At 34.6% G+C, this 19,804-nt stretch overlaps 1 protein-coding gene and 1 long non-coding RNA gene across 2 annotated transcripts; one reads left to right on the forward strand and one right to left on the reverse strand.

Moving 5' to 3' along the window:
* Positions 1-14,424: 14,424 nt before the first annotated feature.
* LOC104116558 (transcription termination factor MTEF1, chloroplastic) lies at positions 14,425-15,946 on the reverse strand. The gene has a single exon (XM_009627443.4). The coding sequence runs from the start codon at positions 15,825-15,827 to the stop codon at positions 14,691-14,693; it is 1,137 nt and encodes a 378-aa protein (XP_009625738.1). The 5' UTR covers positions 15,828-15,946; the 3' UTR covers positions 14,425-14,690.
* A 127-nt stretch (positions 15,947-16,073) lies between these two features.
* Positions 16,074-19,596, forward strand: LOC104116557 (uncharacterized). Its single transcript, XR_690877.4, has 2 exons — positions 16,074-16,204; positions 19,192-19,596. It is a non-coding gene; the product is annotated as an uncharacterized lncRNA (long non-coding RNA).
* Positions 19,597-19,804: the final 208 nt, after the last annotated feature.

The following is a 19,804-nucleotide window of genomic DNA, read 5'->3' on the forward strand; positions in this document are numbered from 1 at the left end:
CTCTCTGAAGATTCTTGAAACTAACACAATCCAGTGCTCTAGCACTGGAAGATAATTGTAGCTCCACTCATCTCTCTTATCAACCGAGAATCCAGCCCAAACTTCCATTTCCATTTCTCATTTACAAACCTCAACTCACTGAAACCCTACCCCCAAATGTGAAAAACAAAGAATCCCATCATCACACCCTTCGTCACCACGTTCGTTTGTGCAAATCACTATTAAGGCGTCGCATGTAGCCACAAATTCGTAAGAATCTTGACCTCACCATGACAGTTGATGGTCCATAGGTCAAACGCAGGGACATTTAGGTAAAGGTTTTGTCCGGAGGTCCGCTAGTCTCAAACGGCTAGTTCAATCATCGTCTCTGGATAGGTAAAATCTTTACCCTCTATAACGATCTGATCGGTCATTTTGTGTATTTGAGTCTCGTTTCCCCTTTTGAAGCTTCACGTATGTGAATTTGTGGTTTTATGACTTGTGGGGATGGTTAGATTCGTTTCGGGGAAGTTTTGGAATGATTTGGACTCTTTGGTTCTTAGTTTAGAAGCTTAAGTTGGAAATGTTGATCGAAATTTTACTTTGGTGAACATAACCCTGTAACGGTGTTTTGATAGCTTCGATAGGTTCGTATTGTGATTTTGGACTTGGGTGTATGCCCGGAATTGAATTCGGAGGTCCCTAGGTTGATTTGACTTGTTTTGCCGAATGTTGACAATTTGATGGTTTAGAAATTTCTTAGGTTTGATTATAGTTGAATTTATGGATATCGGGTTCGGATTTTGGTTTTGGGACTTGAAATAGGTCCGTTTTGCTATTTGAAATTTGTCTGCTAAATTTGGTGTCATTCTGAGTTGGTTTGATAGGAATCGGGCGCTTGGTTGTGATTCTAGTGATTCCTGAGTTCATTGTGAAATTTCATGTATTTTGATGTTTGATTCGTAGTTCCAGATATTATTTTGGTTTTTTGATTGCACAAGCGAGTTCTTTTTATGTTTTTAGACTTGTATGGATATTTGGTGTGGAGCTCCGAGAGTTTGGTAGAGTTTCGGACACGTTTCGGATTGGAATGAACTCATTCCAGTCTGCTAGTGTGCTGGTGCTCTAGTTATCGCAATTGCGAGCACTAACATCGCAATTGCGAAGTAGGAAAGGAGGGCTCAGGTATCACAAATATGATGCCTTACTAGTAATTGCGAAGAGAGGCTTGGGGTTGGGTAGGTCGCAATTGCGACCATCTGGTCGCATTTCCGAAGTAAGTGTCACAATTGCGACATTTCCCTAGGCTGTTAGGCGCCACATTTGCGAAGTGTTGTTCGCACTTGTAAGGGTTCGCAATTGTGAACCCGGGGTCGCATTTACGAATTCTGCATCTGAACATAAAGGCTGGAAAAATGGGACTTAGCTTCATTTTTCATATTTTGAAATCTTAGACTCGGTAGGAGACAATTTTGAGAAGGGATTTTCACATACAACTATTGGGTAAGTGATTTTGATCAATTTTCGATTATATTACATAATTATTTATGAGATTTAACCTTTAATCCATGGAATTTGAAGAGAATCTTTGGGAAATTTTGTCTATGTTTTGAAAAAAATAAAAATTTGAGATTTGAGAGTCAAATTGGACTAGAATTTGAAAACAAAACACATATATGGACTCGTAGGGGTATGGTAAGTCGAGATCTACCCTTGGACTCAAGTTTTGACCGAACAGGCCTGGGGTTGACGTTTGAGGAATTGTGTAAAGATCTTAGCTTTATTAATCGAAATTAGTTTCTCTTGCATTGTTTGATGATATTAAGTTATTTTTTGTTAGATTTGAGTCGTGCGGGGGTAAATTTTAAGGGAAAAGCTATTTTTGAGTGTTGATTTGGCCTAGTTGAGGTAAGTATCTTTCCCAACTTCGTGTGGGGGAACCTACCCCATAGGATTTAGTTTAATTGCACTATTTGAATTATGTGAAAGGTGTGTACATGAGGGGACAAGTGTATATACGGGCTTATATGTGGAAATTGACCGATTTAGACTTTTAGGTTTCTTATATGCATTTAATTGAAGTTGTTATCTCATGTTCTATCTTTCTTTGTCGAGTTTACTCTTATATACATTTAATTGAGGTTATTATTACATGTTCATATCTTTCATTATTGAGTTTATTCTTATGCATTTAATTGAAGTTGCAGTATTGGGAGCTATTAACATGTTTTGTGATTGAAGTTGTTGGTTATTGGAATATCTTTCCTTGTTGAGTTATTTCCCATTTTATTTTTGTTGTTATTGAGATTCCTGTACACATTGTGGTTGAGCCGTGCGCTATGTGTTGCGGTGATAATGGTATTATTGTTTTGTGAAATGCAAATATGAGGTGTGGTACCTCGCTGTGATTCTTGTTATACATTCTATGTTGAAACGTGATAAGTGTGGATTTTAACCACTTATTAGTACCTTCTTGCTTTAGTTTTTAGTCCAAAAGTAGTAATTTTTGCTCTCGAATCTAATGAAAATGTGTGAATTGCAGGTGTGATATGAGCTCAACAAGAAATCTAACAGAGATATTCCAGCTCAGAAAGATCAAGAGGAGAAGTATTGTGTGGTCCGCATAATTCCATTTGCGGCCGCAAAAGCAAATGCGGCCCATAGAAAATGGTATGCAGCCGCAAAAGAGAAACTGAAGCTTCAATGGTATCAGGCAGAAGTGTGGTCGCACTTGAGGTTTGCACTAATGAAGGCAGAAAGATCAGAGATGTTGCAATTGAACAAATCTAGCTAAAGCCTCCTCGAAGTGTGTTCTACAGCCAAATTGTGCGGTTGGAGAAGCTGAAGCGCGGTCGCAGAAGCTTAAGTGCGGCCGCAGAATCCCTCCAACTGAAAAGCACGTGCAAGAGCAACAACTAAAGTGCGGACTACATATGTAATTGTGCGGCCGCAGAACCCTTCAAAGGGTATTTTTATCAGCAAATTTCATAGCACTATAAATAGATGAGGAACACTTTTTTAGGGCAACTTTTGTACTGTAGCAGCAGCTAAATATTATATTTAGCCATTTTGGAAAATTTGGAGTAACAATTAGAGAAAACCTATTAATTTTCCACTTTAATTCTAGTTTTATGTCTTCAATTACTTCTTCTTTTCATTTTTCCATGTCAATGATTATGAGTAGCTAGATTTTATCTAGGGTTGTTATCCAACCCTAGTATGTAAAACTTATGGGTGTTTAATATTAGTGCTTACTATTGATTGGGTGTATGTTATTTAGCCTTGTTTATGCTTTATTCTTAGAATTAATGGTTGCAAACATTGATTCATGCATATTTGACTTCATTCTTGCTTGAGAAAGTGGGATTGAGTCTAGGAAAACTTGGCTAACAATAAATTGAACTGATTAATTAATGGATTTGAACTAGAAATAGGGATAATTCAACTTGGACTCTTATTCAATTGTTTAGATTGCTACCCATTTGATTTTGAGAAAGCCAATTTTGGACATAATCACTCTTTAACCGAGAGGTACTAAGTGGGTACTTGAGAATTGAGTCTCATAACAAACCCGATCTACCAAGCAAGCATATATTTACTCTACCCATTTGTAATGACCCGACCAGTCGTTTTGAGCTTTAAGGTTCCATTTAGTGGTTTGAGGTCTTGAGTAGCTTCATATTGTGTATTATGACTTGCGTGCATGGTCGGATTTGATTTTCAGATGATTCGAAATGAATTTGGAGGAGTGATTCTCACTTTAGAAGCTTAAGTTGAAAATGTTGACCGATGTTTGGCTTTTGTGAAAACGATCCTGGAACGGTGTTTTGATGGCTCCGATAAGTTCGTATTGTGATTTTGTACTTGGGCGTATGCCCGGAACCGATTTCGAAGGCTCGTAGCTTGGCAATTTTAAGGCTTAGAATTTATACAAGTTTGACCGTAGTTTGACTTCATAGCTATCGTGTTTTGATTTCTATTTTGGACTTGGAATAGATCCATTTTGTCATTTGAAACTTGTCCGCAAATTTTGGCGTCATTCCGGGTTGAGTTGATAGGAATCGGACGCGCGATTGTGTTTTTAGAAGTTCTTGAGTTTCATGTTGATTTCATGTGTTTTGGAGGTCCGATTTGTGATTTCGGATGTTATTTTGATGATTTGATCATGCGAGCGAGTTCGTTTTATGTTTTTCGACTTGTGTTGATGTTTGGTTTGGAGCCCCGAGGGCTCGGGTGAGTTTCGAACGCGTATCAGAGTATTTGGAATGATCCTAGCATTTGCTGGTTTTTGGCACAGATGTCTCAGATCTCACAATTGCGAGATATGGATCGTATTTGCGATAATAGGCCTAGTCTGCTAGGTTCGCATTTGCGAAGGTGGTCTGGGTTCAGCAGTGATCGCATTTACGATCATCTTGATCGCTTTTGCGATGGTCCAAAGTTCGCATTTGCGAACCAATCGTCGCAATTGCGATGACAGTAGGGATGTGAGGTACTTCGCTTTTGCGATTGTTTCTTCGCATTTGCAATGCGAACCCCAGATCGCATTTGCAACACCTGCGACTGTACAAAAAACTGAGGGGCAAGATTTTTAGTCTCATTTTCCTATTTTGGAACCTTAGACTCGGTATGAGGCGATTTTGAAAAGGGATTTTCATCTACAAACTTTGGGTAAGTGATTCTAATCTATTTCTAATCATATTCCATCAATATATCTTAGATCTTAACATCAAAATCATGTAAATCAAAGTGAAATTTGTGAAATGTCAAGATTTTGAAAAATAAGAATTTCAGTTTTGAGAGTCGATTTGGACTCGGATTTTGAAACTAATCACATATATGAACCCGTGGGGTCATGGGTAGTCGGAATCTACCATTGAACCCAAATTTTGACCGGGCGAGTCCCGGGTTGACTTTTGTTGACTTTTGAGAAATTTTGTAAAGATCATAACGTTATTTATTGGAATTGATTTCTCTTGCATTATTTGACGTTATTAAGTCGATTTTGGTTAGGTTTGTGCCGAACAAAGGTGAATTGTAAAGGAAAAGCTATTTTTGAGTATTGATTAAGGGCTTTTGAGGTAAGTATCTTGCCTAACGTTGTGTGGGGGAACTATCCCGTAGGGATTGGTTTGTTTGCACTATTTGAACTACGTGAAAGACGTGTACACGAGGTAACGAGTGTGTACACCACTTATATGTGGAAATTTCACCGATTTAGATTCTTAGGTACTTATGTACATTAAAATGAAGTTGTCTCATCATGTTATATCCTCCATCGCTAAATTTACCCTACATGTCTTATTTGAAGTTGATTGGTTCAAGTTCTACCCTTTATTTCCAAATACACCCTTATATGCCTTAACTGAAGTTGTTGCCTCTTTTATTGCCATGTTATATCTTCTGTAGTTGATTATCCTTAATTGAAGTTATTCTTATCTTTTCTGTAGTTGATTATCCTTAAATGGGAACCCTAGTCGCATGTTTTTCTCTGTTGCTCGATAATGTTTTGAAAAAACACAATTTTTTTATTTTTAACGTTGGCAACCACTTAATATACCGAAGCGCTCGCTTCTGTCGGTACTGTCGCTTCTCACTTTTTTGGTAGAAGCACGCTTTATATCACCTGCTACGCTTCACAACACAAAAGAGACCAAGTGCCTGCTTCGCTTCGCTCTGCGCTTTAAGCGCTGAAGCGAGCGCTTTTCACAACACTGGACTGTTAATATCTTCCTGCTTCATCAACAACTCAAGGAACTTGAGGGTGAATATACCGCAATCAGCACTACAACACATGTAAAAAAAATTGAAGATTCAAGAAAAAATACAAAAATATAAGGTGCTGTGAATTTAAAAGAAAAATATACGGCAGCACATACCTACTCTCCTGTTAGGGTGCAGCCATCCACTTTATCTCAAATGCAGTAACATCACTTTTATAATCTGTGTTCAATACAAAACTGCATATATTTGAGCATGCGCGGAATCAGCCGACCATAATATTTGATGTGTTTCATTGCTCTCTCGTACGGTTCATTGGGTAAGGAATCGTACACATATATCGTCTATATTTTAAATTCCAAGACTCCCAATAAGTACGTTGATAATTGCTCTTTGTTTACTCGGGGTAGATGCAATGGCAGAAACACTTTATACATATGCTCATGAGATTAAACATGAGCTTCTAGGCCTTTTATGTAATTATCTATCTTCTCCTCAGTTGATTATGGTTCAAACTAAGTAAATTCATCAGGTTCCTTAACTTCCTTAGGTTGCTCGGGTTCTTCAACTACCTTAGGTTCCTTAACGACATCTTTTTTCCTACCCCTCTTCCCCTTCAGTTTATTCTACAACTGATTAGACTCCTGTAAGTTTAACTGCTTAGATGCCTGATCCTTTTTATCATTTTTTTGTATCCTTAGACGGATAAAATTCAGCATGTGTGGCCACAAAATAAATCAGTTGTAGTGTATTTTGATTACGGATAATTTGAAAGGTGATAAGAATATTTCTTTTGCAAATAGTATACACCAAATCGTTATGTTGCAACAGAACAAAATAAAAGAAAAGGAAATGATCAGAAATATATAGAGAAGGGAAAACATGACTCAGAATAATACTTTAGATTTAACATCTGAAGTATCAACAACTAATAAACTGAATTCAGATATAAAATCGAAAGTATCAACAACTAACAATCTTATTTTAGATTTCACATCTGAAGTGTACCGGTAATTTGGAACTGGCACATCTAAACATCAGAAAATTCGAAAAGCATAAAATAAAAAAAATCACATACCTCGTCCACAATACCAGACTGACGGTCTGCAAGTTCAATGAAGAACGACTTCAGCAATGTGAGTTCAGCTAACTTGAATGCATTAGACTCATGTTCCCGCGCGTCCACTTCATTTGATGGTGCACCATTGTCGAGAAAGGTTTGAGTCTTATTATTTGCAATAGCATTGTCTTCAGCTTCTACTCCATATTCATGACGGAACAAAAAAATAACTGAAAACTTACCAGTAAATAAAATAATAGTTTGTCAATTAAATAAACTACCTGTAGTGATAACTTTTTGAGTATTTCCAACTAAAATTTCTTGACAAATATCAGAAACTGCCTCAAAAATGTCCCCTGAAACTACATAAGATCCAACTTTATCAGCACAAACATCTGCATTCTCTACGGTACTTCAGAGGCATATTTTTCACTTGCAACATTGTGTGGGGCAACATGTTCTGCAGATGGTACTTCATGATAACTAACATCTCTACTCAAACTATCACCACTACAAACTTCTAGAATAATATATGTTGAATGTTGCACTTCCTGACCTGCAGCATCTTCATTAATCTTCTACCAACAGCATGACATCCTAGAGTTACGTAACAACACCTGGAACTTCTGCTTCATGAACTCCAGCACCTACTTTCTCATTTTCATGGGACTCATCGATTAACACACGTCCTAAATCATAAGCAAAAAACTGAAAATTTACACAGTTATAGTCATTTTACCACCATCTGAATCACTGCTATCTCCTTTTTTATTTATCAAAAATATTGATAACTTTATTCAACTTTGACTCCAGATCAGTAAAATACTCCTGTAAAAGAGTGCCATGAAAAAACTTATATCACTTCAGACACTTATCCTGAAGTTCAACTGTTGGATTGTCACAACTTCAGAAATAGACTAAAAGTTCAGTAGCATTATTGCAGAAACTTCAGAAAAATCAGCTTATCTTAACTTTTTTCATAACCTCTTTCACTATAAGGTCTCTTTCTATGACTGCATTCTCTTCAACCTCTTTAACAAATAAATGTCGTTCTGTGCGTGAATTCTCTTAATCCCTCACTATTACATTCTGTAAAAAAAAATCAAAGCATGATACTAAATAAAACTAAAATGCAAGTAAAAAAAATTAAAGCTATCAGAAAACTTAATACTCACATCAACTATTGTATTAAATGACTCATTGCCAACCACTGTTAAAGACTTAGAAGCAGAATCAGAACGTATTGAATTAGACTGTCTTGGAACCCTCTGGGTAGATGCTCATTGTGCAATTAAAGGCATTATATCCAGTTCATGTTCAGTTGGGATTACCTTAAAACTGGCATATTTTTGTATAATAAATAAAAAGCATAATAGAAAAACAAATAAAATATCCTATCAACACTACAGAAAAAGAAAAAAAATATTTAACTTACCTCACATTTCATAAGGTACTCTTCGCAGAGTTCGTTATACTTAGGCTCCCCCAAGCCTTCATAATTTAACATCCTGGGGATTCTGTTGCCTTTGCAACCTTACCCAAATCTGTCACAAACATCTGGGAATATCTCATAGAACCAAACACAAAAGCGGATAGGGGACACTTTCTACAGTATACTCTGCTCTCGGATTATTTCTGTTAACCTTGTCAGCACCATGTTTTAGTGAATTTATTAGCCTTTCATAAGAGAAATCACCCCAAGGAAAAGAATCACAAGCCTCTCAATCATTAACAATACCGAGAAATTGTACGACAAATATTGCTTGTGCTATTTACCAAGTGAAATCAACTCAACAATAAGAATTTCAATAAGCTTCATTGCATCCTAATCACTCTCGCATACATGAGGAGAATCATCGCCCTCTTGACGCGTATGGTTTTCAAAATACTCCCTAAGATCCTTCAGCTTTACATTATTAGGCTGCTTTATTAGGTAATGCTTTAGAAGCAAACAATCTCTTTTTGGTAATGCCTCGACGTTACATGGTGTGACTCTCAAACCGTTCAAATATGAAAGTCTCTGAGAGTGAACGATACTATACGCCCAAAAACATTGAAAGTAATTGAATCTCGATCATTGTTGAAGATGCGAGAAAGAATGAGACAGTGAACCAACTTCATCGAACAATTATACTTCTCCATCGCAACAATGTTCAAAATGTACCTTTCTCTAACAGAGCCTTTTGTGCAGGTGTCAAGAAACCTTTAATTAATGCCTTCAAATCGTGGTTCCCATTCCAGTAAGCAATGCAATTAAACTAGTCTCCAAAATATACAATATCTTTCTCCTAGCTTTGTAGGTTGTTTAAGTGACTCTGAAGGAGGTATATCTACTTTACGTGATTTAGCTGCTTTAGGATCTTTACCTACTTTAGGTGCCATCTGTTTTAAGAAAATAACTTCAGTAGCTAAACCTTTAACACATAGTGTATTGTTCAACACATTCACAACTTCACAAAAATCATAGAACAACCTATCAAATTTCAGGAAACAAGTCTCTGAAGTTGGCCTCTGAAAGAGCTTAACTTCAGAATACTTCGAGAAATCACATAACACACTGTTAAACTTTAGAAAAAGATAGCCTCTAAAAGAGCTTAACTTCAAAATACTTCACAAATCACAGAACAACCTATAAAACTTCAGGAAACAAGTATCCGAAGTTAGCCGCTGAAAGAGCTTAACTTCAGAAATCACAGAACACCCCTGTTAAACTTCACAAAAATAAGTATCTGAAGATAGCCTCTAAAAAAGCTTAACTTCACAATACTTCATAACACTTCATTAACTTCATTACAGTTCCAAAATAAATCACAGAAACAAGTACCAAAAGAGTAAGAAGCTTATATTTGCAACATGCATCAGAATCTAAAAATCGGCTAAACCCTAAAACTATTTCATGACTAATCAATGAAACACGATTCAACTAAACCTATATACAATAATATCAGCAAATTAACCAAAACATGTACCGCATTATAGTAAAAGAAAATTAACCTCCTCGATGAATAACCCATGATTACATACCACATAATAGGGGAAAATGTGAAAACCAAAATGGTACATGTACATAATACTAACTCTTCTTGAAGAAGAACCAATGCACTAAAGATCTAAGTTGCGCGGACTCTTCGTTTTTGGTGCCGCACCCGTCTCGACACGGGACGGGAGCGGGATACGTCTCGGATTCGGTCAACTAACTTCGGATACTTTGACCTGAGTCCATCGACAAATTTGGGGGGAAATTGAGATTTGATTTCTCAAAATTAAAAATAAAACAGATTTAAGATATGTGAAATGGCATACCTTCAATATTATAGTACTGTTCTCTCATATTTGCTGCTTTGTGTTTCGGAAAAAATCAAGAATTCAAGGGGTCGTGTTCTGAGTTCGGACTTCTGGTAGACAGTAGCAGCGATATAGATGGAGAGTTGGTGGAAGGACTTGAATGGCTTTCTTTTTCTCTTTATAGCTCTATTTTTTATAATTTTAAATTTTTTTAGCCGAATCCCCGCACCCGTATTCATACCTGGATCCGCACCCCCGAATCTTAAATTTAAATTTTGCCGAATCCGACATTCGGATCCGTGCCCGTATCGGATGCCCGCACCCAAGTCCGAGCAACTTAACTAAAGATTCCCTAAGAAAAAGATGAAAGAAACAAAAAATTCAACAACAAAATCGCTTAGAAATAACATAGAGAAAAGCGGAACCAGTAAAGAAAGAGAATGTACATTTTAGTTTGAAGGAAACGCTTCTTTTAAGGGCGAAGGGCAAAACGTCCTTGTAAAACCATTTTAACAAAGCGTAGGTATATCTGCAAAAAATAAAACAAAGTGGGTACAGGTTAAATGGGACACGCCAAATAAGGCATCCCATGGAATTTTTACTATCAAAGCCTATGCTGGAATAAAGTCCACTTGTACATTTTTGTCATCTTTGCTTCAAGTTTACTTACCTCATCCCTGATAATAAAATAGCACCATAAAACACTAGTATACATATAATTTGCCATCATTTTCTAATTATGTCTAAAAATGAAAATATGTGGTCAAATTCCAAACCACACATTCATAGTATCTCAAGAATAGGCTCGTCTAGGCTGGTATAGAATCTAGAAACGATAGCGAAGGTATAATACTATACTAAAATGCTGTATTTTATGTACTATGACATTAGTTATAAAGATAGTTACCAATTGTCAAACACACTTTCATCCGACAATAAAACAAAAGACTGCACAAATGTGTCACTGATAGCTCTGCTTAACAACTGAATCCACAATGACTTCCAAAATTTCTGCTTTTACGTTAGATAACAGAGATATGGATGAATACTTCAAATTTACCTCAGTAGATGTTTAAGCACTTTTAAAGAAGCAACCAAACAAATCGCTGGGTAATGGGCTTTAGACATCTTTAATAACCTGCAAAAGTACAAAATTGCTTCCCCTGTATGCCATGGTAAATATCGGAACTCTGTTCAGTACTAAGAATCAAGTTTTGAACTAAATCTTGTAATCAAAAATAATACCTTTTACTATTGATAAAACTAGTATTAAGGTACGCGCGATGAGCGTGTACCCCGTCTCAATGAGTATAAAACTTTTATAAAATTATATATATTAAATTAAAAATTGTATTTCTGTTATAAAATAAAAGTTAAAGAAAAAGTGTAGTTCCTGACAATGATGATTGTTGATCCTACTAACTCAATCAAGGAAGGAACTATATATCATAGAAGTCCTGAATCATCTCAATTAATATATTCAACTTAAAATTTAGTCTGATTTTATAATTTTGTTACTTCAATTTGACAATTTCAAAAATTAGCGTGCAAGGATATAGGAGTGGAACAACATTGTACTACCATCAAACTACTCCCAAGAGCATAGATCATGTATTTCCTTTTCGTATCTCAGTGATGTTTCTCTTGAAAAGTTTGATGATAATAGTCCAACAATGCAATCTATTGAGAAAAGGAAAAACAATAGAACTAACAATAAAACATATTGTATATGTAAGAAGTAAGGTTAATCAAAAAAAAAAAAACTTGATATATAGAGTCTATTTAATATACTCAATCATCTCTAAGCATTCTGGTACTTAAGGCATCAATATAAAAGCCACATGTTGAAGAAGTAGTACTTTTGTTACAAAGATTTTCCGGCTTAGAAAACAACTCGGAGAACTTGATCGTGCACTCCTTTTGATTGTTGGATGTAGTATGTATTTGAGACTATTCTGTTATTAGCTCTTTAGACGCCACGTTAAGCAGTTAACTCAATAGATACTGCAAATTAAAAAAAATTATCTAACCAAAAGCGAAAACACTCATCCCTACTGAAATCAGTTTGTTCAACTTAGAACCTATGAATTTTGAAGCCGGAGAAAGAAAGTACCATGAAGAGTGAAAAAGAGTCAATTAATCGGACCCTTCGTTGTACTTCTAGCCAGTAATTTTGATGAAGAATTGACGAATTTGAGCTATGAGCACGCTAAATTTAATTCCCAAATTTAATTAATGTTAGTTGGACCTGTTAATTTATACATGAAAAGTTCAAAAGTATGTTGACCCCTCCTTTTGTTTTTTTCAACTAATAAGACGCCATGAAAACTTCTTTTTTTTTACAAATAAAGCATTACGTAAAATAAATATTTAAAGCCCTAGCATTGAGACTTTTCTACACCAAATAGGATTTAATTATATTCCAGAGTGAAACAAATTGGGGACCTCTAAATATATAATAATATATTCATCATAATTATTAGGAGTTCCCATATATACTACTATTAAAAATAGAAAACTTAACAGGAAATACAACATATTATTATTAAATCGATATAAAAACTCTACAACAAATGTAATAAAATCATAAATTGCTAAATAGTATGAGCTTCAATATAGTTCAAATAAAGAAAAAATTAATTAATACTAAAATTATATTAAATTTAGGAAAAAATAAATGACCATTTTGTTCAGTGTGAGCAGTATTTTTAAAGGGTAAAAAAAGCGAATGATATTTTGTTAAGGGCTTCGTAGATAGATATAGATATATATTTTAAACTCCTATAGAGTTACAAATTCTTAAGTATTACCGGTAGCACTATTCCTATTTGAAGATAATAGGAAGGCGTGAATTTTCTTACAAATATTAAAGACCTTTTTCTTTTTTCTTTTACTAAAACAATGAAATTACTAAACATTAATCGTAATTTCCATTTAGAAGGAAAGATCTTAGTTTATTCTGTGCCTTGGGACTTCCTAAGTTATTCAAATAAGGAAAGATTTTATAACCAAGATTTTAGTTGAGTTTAAATTCCTAAATATTAAAGGAATAATTTAATTACGGTTTTGTCCAATGTAAAACTTATTTTTAAAAGGTAAAAAAAAAAAAGCGAACGACATTTATCTAAGGGTCTTCGTGCTTTTAATATAGTATAGATATAGATAGTGATGATCTTTATTTTTTCGAGCCATCATAAGTTTCATGCGAAAGCCAGCCAAAACCACATTTATAAATCAGCACTAACAATAAGAAAAGGAGCTATAGATCACGAGAACAAAAGGAACTAACAGATGCCAAGAATCTACGGAAAGATGAAATCTGATTCACAAATGTGCAAGAATATTCCTTGCTTCTCCATTGCAGCTTTTGCTCATGCATCAAACTCAAGAACCAATCCCTACAAATATTTCAATATGATTACTCCATATGGCTCGTGCATCTAGAGAACCAACTGAACTTTAAACAATACATGAAAGTCAACTAGTCAGAACAGAGTTATGGGAAGTACTATAAAACCTGCTTAGAAACAAGTCCAACCAGGTTTGTCGGTTATATGTAGAATAAGTGATACCATAGCTTGCGTGGTATAAGTGACAATCTATCAATGAAATGCCACATGGCAGTTTCTTGAGCCAGAGCAAAAAGAACCTTGGGGAAAAGAATCTTAGCCAATCATTACCAAGAAGCAGTTAAGCGTCACATCCCGTCGGATCGCTATCACCAGATCAAAGAACTTGAGTAATACAACAAAGGGAAGAAGAGAGATATACAATATGAAAAGCACCAGTTTGTGGCATCATTATGGCTACTGGTTATATACCAAGACAAAAGCATTATCCACATTCTATTCATGCTTCATACCAAGTGTATTGAATATCATTATTACTAAATACCTACTACTTACTGAAAGCCATAGAGCTCATTCTATTTTGTATAAAAAGTAAATGTTAATACCTCTGGAAGTTCAAGTATAAGCAACTGAAAGCAAATTCAGTAGAAACATCTTACCCTCATCACTGATTTGTTGAGACTGCCAATTTTAGCTAACACTCAGGAAGGTCTATAGGGGAGAGCTGAGGCATGTTATACTTTAAGAATCAACAAAATCTAGGTAAGAACATCACACTGGGGTCCAAAACCCATAAACAATTGCTTCTATATTGTTCTCCAAGAATCACATCTCTACCAGTTGATTCAACAAAGCAGTAACAAACATAAATACAAACTCGGATGCCACTTTACAACAAAAAAGACACTATCCCCTAGTTAATCACTATAATTGGCGTCATAACTTCAGTGAACTCATATACAAACATAAATTAAGGAATTCAAGTACCCTATGTCTTAACAAGGACCAATCATTATCAACAACAAGTCAGGCATTTCAATACTTTTGCATTTGGCTAGAAATAAATATGGATATGAAATACATTATATCAGAAGGTAATTTTATATCATTAGCCTCCATCCACTTCCCCAACAGAATATCATTCTTATTGACTATACTTCAAAATAACAATCAAGCATCCACAGCTAGTCAATGATACATGTATAATCCACTTTTTGTCAATGAAAAATGAAAAGGAATTCAATAAGAACCAGAGTCAAATAATAGTTGGAGAAGCCTCTGTTACAAAAATATGCTCAAAAGGGGAATCCTTTGCACAAATGTTTTTTGGAGGATTCTGCCAACCTTCTAACACATTTAACGCTTCTGTAGTACTCCATCAGTTCACGAGCCACGTCCTCCGGATGACAACTTATAAAGGCCTTGATGAAGCGCTTTTCGGTCATCCTCATTGCTCTTAACAATGAAGGACCCTTCACACGAGGAAGAAGACCCATATCATCTATCTTCCCGCCTACAAAATACCGTGGCTTTATGGCGGTCTCCAAATTCAAGAAAAGCAAACATGGGTTATCAAGAACCAAACTGGCAGAAAGCTTCATTGTACCCAATATAAATGTCATGTTCCTCTGAACCTTATCAACAGATAATGTTAACAAAAAAGGAGACCGTCCAAAAAGCCTAAAAACCTCATCTTCAGTAAACCCATGTTTCTCCAAATTAGCCACCTTCTGTCGGATAGTCTCCGACCGTGAAATAGCAAACAATGTAATCACATGTTTAAACATCCTAGTACCCTTTTCCACTCCGGTTCTTCGAATGTAATCCATCTTCTCATCATCCAGAGAACTTCTTGGTATGAGAGTTGGTCGAGCTAAAAGCATGGAAATTAAATCACTTCTGCTAAGACCCAATTTCTCATAAAATGCAACAGTTGGTTTAATCTGTTTGTGGAAGTCATAAGTAAGCAACGATGGATTTCTCACAATGGCCTTGAGAAGAACTTGTTTGGTACCAAACAAAGTCTGGAAAAATTCAAGGCGCTCTTCTAAGCAACGATTGATACGACAATTAAGGAAACGAGGACGACAGTTAAGAATCTTGGTAAGGTCAGAGGATTCAATACCTAAATCGCTGAGTATTTTGAGCTTCGATTGAAGGTTTTTGTGTTCCATTCTGCGCAAAGATGGGCGGCGCTGAAAAATCTTGGAAATGTCATCAGCAGTGCAGCCCCATTGCCTTAACAGATCTGATGGATCTGTTGAAGGAGTACTGAGGCTTTCTGTTGGGTCCTCTAGGGCTTCAGGATAAGGCAAGCTAGCTACGGAGAGGAATCTGGCAGGGTTTAAGGAAAGAAGGGTTTTAGAATGGAAGAGTTGCGAATTGGAGAATAGGAAACGGAATTGGATGAAAGCACTGAAATTAGCTTTCATTATAATTAGGGCAAAGACAGAGCAAAATTGAATTTGTAAGAAATTAGGTCGACAGATTTGGGTATATAGCTCTAGCCTTGTGGCCTTCACAGAGTTCACAGCCGCTGGCTATCCTTTTTTCATTTTTCTACTTTTCATTTCTATTATATATATATATATATATATATATATATATATATATTATATTTTCTATTATATAGAAAAGGTAAGATGGTCGATCAGGGGCATAATTGTCATTTTACCTGCCATTTTATTTTTTGTCCGCCACAAAAACCGCGATAAAATTCTAGAATTGTCCATCACTTTTCTCTCCTTTTTACTCACAATTACCGGCATAACTGTGAAGCACTTCATTGTTTTTCCTTCTTCTCATCTAGGTTAGTAAACTTTTCCCTAATCTTCTTCTCTTTCTTTTCAAAAATTTCGATTTGATGTTGTCGTCGTTACTGTCGTAGTAACAAAGGGTAAACTGTTTAATTTGTGTCCTTTTGTATAACTTTTAGGCTAAGAACGTTTGGATTTTTCAAGTTAAAGTTTACTAATATGAGAATCTGAAAATTAAAGAATTAGACCCATTTTAGGATAAACTTATTTTGATGTTCGTATTGTCTAGTTCCGCAATTTATATGATAATGGAGAAGATTCTTACTTTTTTCTTTTCTTTTTGGACTTAGAGGACAATTCCAATAAGAGCAGATGATATTGACTATTTTTTACTTAGATCAAACCAGATATGGGAACTCAAAAAATTAGTTATATAATCAAATGGCCTACTAATAGATGTGAGTTTGAGAAGTTTGAAAGTTGTAAAAAGAAATTGCAGAAGTTATTCCTTAAAAAGAAGTCACATTAACTTTTTCATAATAGTAGATTTTTAAGTCGAGGAAAGTCAATCTTTTTCAGCTCACTTTCCCTTTTCTTAATCAACCATTTGTCTCTCATAAATCTCTTTTATTAGTAATGAAAATTTATTTGTACCCCAATATTTATAAATTCAAGACATGCATATGTTTTTTATACAAATATTTATCATTTATCATAGTAAATTAAAAATATTTATGTTTTCTTACTTTAATTGCTAATGTAAATTTATTGATTTGATTAGAGTATCATACACAAGTAATCTTTGAGTGTATATATTTAAATTTTAAGATCTAATTTTCTTCTATTTTTTCCCCAAACCGCATAAGATTTTCACAACTCGTGTGATATATATGGGCGATCGATTTGAAAGAGATTGTTTCTGCCAAACTACCTTCCCAATGTTTGGCAGAAAGAGTTTGTATTCAAAGAGGTTGTACTTGAAAGAGTTTGAACTTTATTTGTGTTCTGAATTTGGTTAATTCAGGATTTGGATTTGAACTTTATTTGTGTTCTGAATTTGATTAATTCAAGATTTGAGTTTGAACTTTCTTTGGCTTTCCAATGTTCTTTAGCTTTATCCGCTTCCTTTTGTTATTTTTAGTGTCGAAAGGTTCTCTGGAATGTTTATTTGTGAGATTGAAAGTAGATAAGGATGAACAAACATATCATTGTAGTAATTTATTTGCTTTAGAAGACTTTGAAAAATCACCCTTCAAAATTTTTAATGGGCAATCTGATTGCTAAAACTTATCATTTATATCGATGAAAAAGGCAACCTTCGACAAATAATCAGCAAGTTCATAAGTTTAAGTAGTTTTAAGGTTTGTAGCATTACATGAGGAGCAGTAAAAAATAATTTGAAATTTAAAAAAGAAGCGGGTTAAGTATTTTAGATCGGCTACTTGCCGTTGAAATGTCATTTGAATAAGTTTGAAAAGATCAAGTGGGTGTGAATATTAGACCTAGATTATACTGGATTTATTTCATTTTTAATCCTTTCTTCAAGACATTTCTTTCACCATTATTATTATATACTCCATTTGTAAATCAGAATATTATCTTCATTCTGTGTTAGAAGGGAGACAAATTAAACACTTTATAGAATATAAATTTGTTGGGTATTAATAAACACCTCAAGTACAATAAATTAAGAGCTTTTGTTCTGTCATGTTGTTATTTAACTTTCTTAAAATTTATTTCTTGATGTTCTTCTGTTGTACTTGTGCAAGTTGATAAAAAGTGAAGTTGGCGGGGTTCTTTAGATCTTTCAAATTGTACGATAAAATACATGCACATTTGGATTTCATCCATTATATAGGAATTGATACAAACAATAAGGATGTTAAGCTAAACAATGTAATACATGTCTCTTTGGTGTAATTTTGGATATGATTTAGCTTTTTTGGATTGCAGTTGTCTATTATTGTCACCTTTCTGTTTTGATTTATTTTATTTTTCATACACGTTTTGCTTTCCATATCTATTGTGATAACTGTCTGTTTGTGTATATTAGTAGCCAATCATTGTGTGGTGAGTACTGCTTTTCTACTGTATTTTTAATTATTCCCTCTTCGCTTCTTAGCTGTTTTTAATTTATTTATTTATATTATTTTTTATGAAGAAAAGATTTACTAATTTTAGTTGTAATATAAAGTTATAGGGTTTAAATTAGTGCCAGATTATTATTGACACTAAGGCATCATAGTAATGTTAGAGAATTTATAACTCATAGAGATACCATATAATACATGTGATGAAATCGTACCTATTATGAATTTTTTTCTACTGCACTAAATGTCAGTATAACCAAGGACTCTACAATAGATCTCACACTTCTTTATTATGCTCTCCAGAAATATATAGAGGAATTTATTATTGAGGATAATTTTATTATCTTGAACTGTTGTAGAAGAACATTCGTAGTTATTTTGGACCATTGTTAAACACATTATGTTGTTACTTCTTAATGTTATTGTAGACGCCTTTGTTGCTATTTTGCCATGTAGTTGAAGCCACTTTTGCTGCTATTTTTGGATGCGGTTAAAGTCATTTTGATGTTATTTTTGCCTGGGTTGAAGTCATTTTGCTGCTACTTAAAAATGTGGTTAAAGCCATTTTTGCTGCTATTTTCTACATGTGGTTAAAGCCTATTTTTGGCTGGTGCAATATTAAGTTAGCTTACCTATTTACTATTCGTCTATGATACTTCCTCATCTCCCATATTACTCTACTAACACATTCTTCATGGTCTATTATTACATCAATGCCCCTTGCAATAGATCTTTTTAAAAATAAAAAAAAATGCAAAAAAAAATGCATCTAAAAGCAGAGAATTAGTTCTTTGATAACAGAAGGTCTACTTATATTTATCTGGTAGAGACACAATTCCAAGCTGGAAAAAATATCTCAAAAATAATCCGTTGCAGTGATATTATCCTAAAACTTAGTACATTTTATTATATGGGTACTAAAACTTGATCTCTTTTCCATGATTCTGCAGATGTTCAATACTTTTGTCGGACTGCAAAGAACAACAATTACAACATGGAGAAGGAATTACCTTTTGTGAATATAAGTATAACCCTCATGGATGTACAAATTGTGCTACTTTCGAAGTAGAATGCATCTTCTTTTGTCAATATGTAAATAGATACGCGCCTATATATATATATGTATATATTATATGTGTGTGTGTTGTATTCTCGTGGATATTAGCTTTCTCTGCTTTTAAGACAATTCTCAAATATTAGCCCCATTATATATCTCATTTTGGGTTATGTTCGGGTCTGAATGTGCGCAAGTTCTTATACTAGAAGAGTTTTTAGCCATAGTTTGTATGTTATGATCCTATGATCCAACCTTGTCGGTCTCGTTATATGAAAATGTCTTAAGCTGTATTTTTCAATGTTGTTTGATAATCTCATGATGATCTGGGTAAGGTGTTTCTTTGAAAGCCTTCAAAATTATTTGGTGGTCTCATACACTATGGGATAGTAAGAATAGATATATTTTACATCCCAGAGGGGCGTCCGAAAAGCACTTTCCTGGCGGAGAGATTGAAAGAATGGTCTTAAGAATAAACTTTATCAACTATATCGTTGCGGTGTTACTCT

This window comes from Nicotiana tomentosiformis, chromosome 8 (genome assembly GCF_000390325.3).
Source record: "Nicotiana tomentosiformis chromosome 8, ASM39032v3, whole genome shotgun sequence".
Lineage (NCBI taxonomy): Eukaryota > Viridiplantae > Streptophyta > Magnoliopsida > Solanales > Solanaceae > Nicotiana > Nicotiana tomentosiformis.

Excerpts from the sequence above, each read along its gene's own strand:
- LOC104116558 (XM_009627443.4), bottom strand. The coding sequence starts at position 15,827 with ATGAAAGCTAATTTCAGTGCTTTCATCCAATTCCGTTTCCTATTCTCC.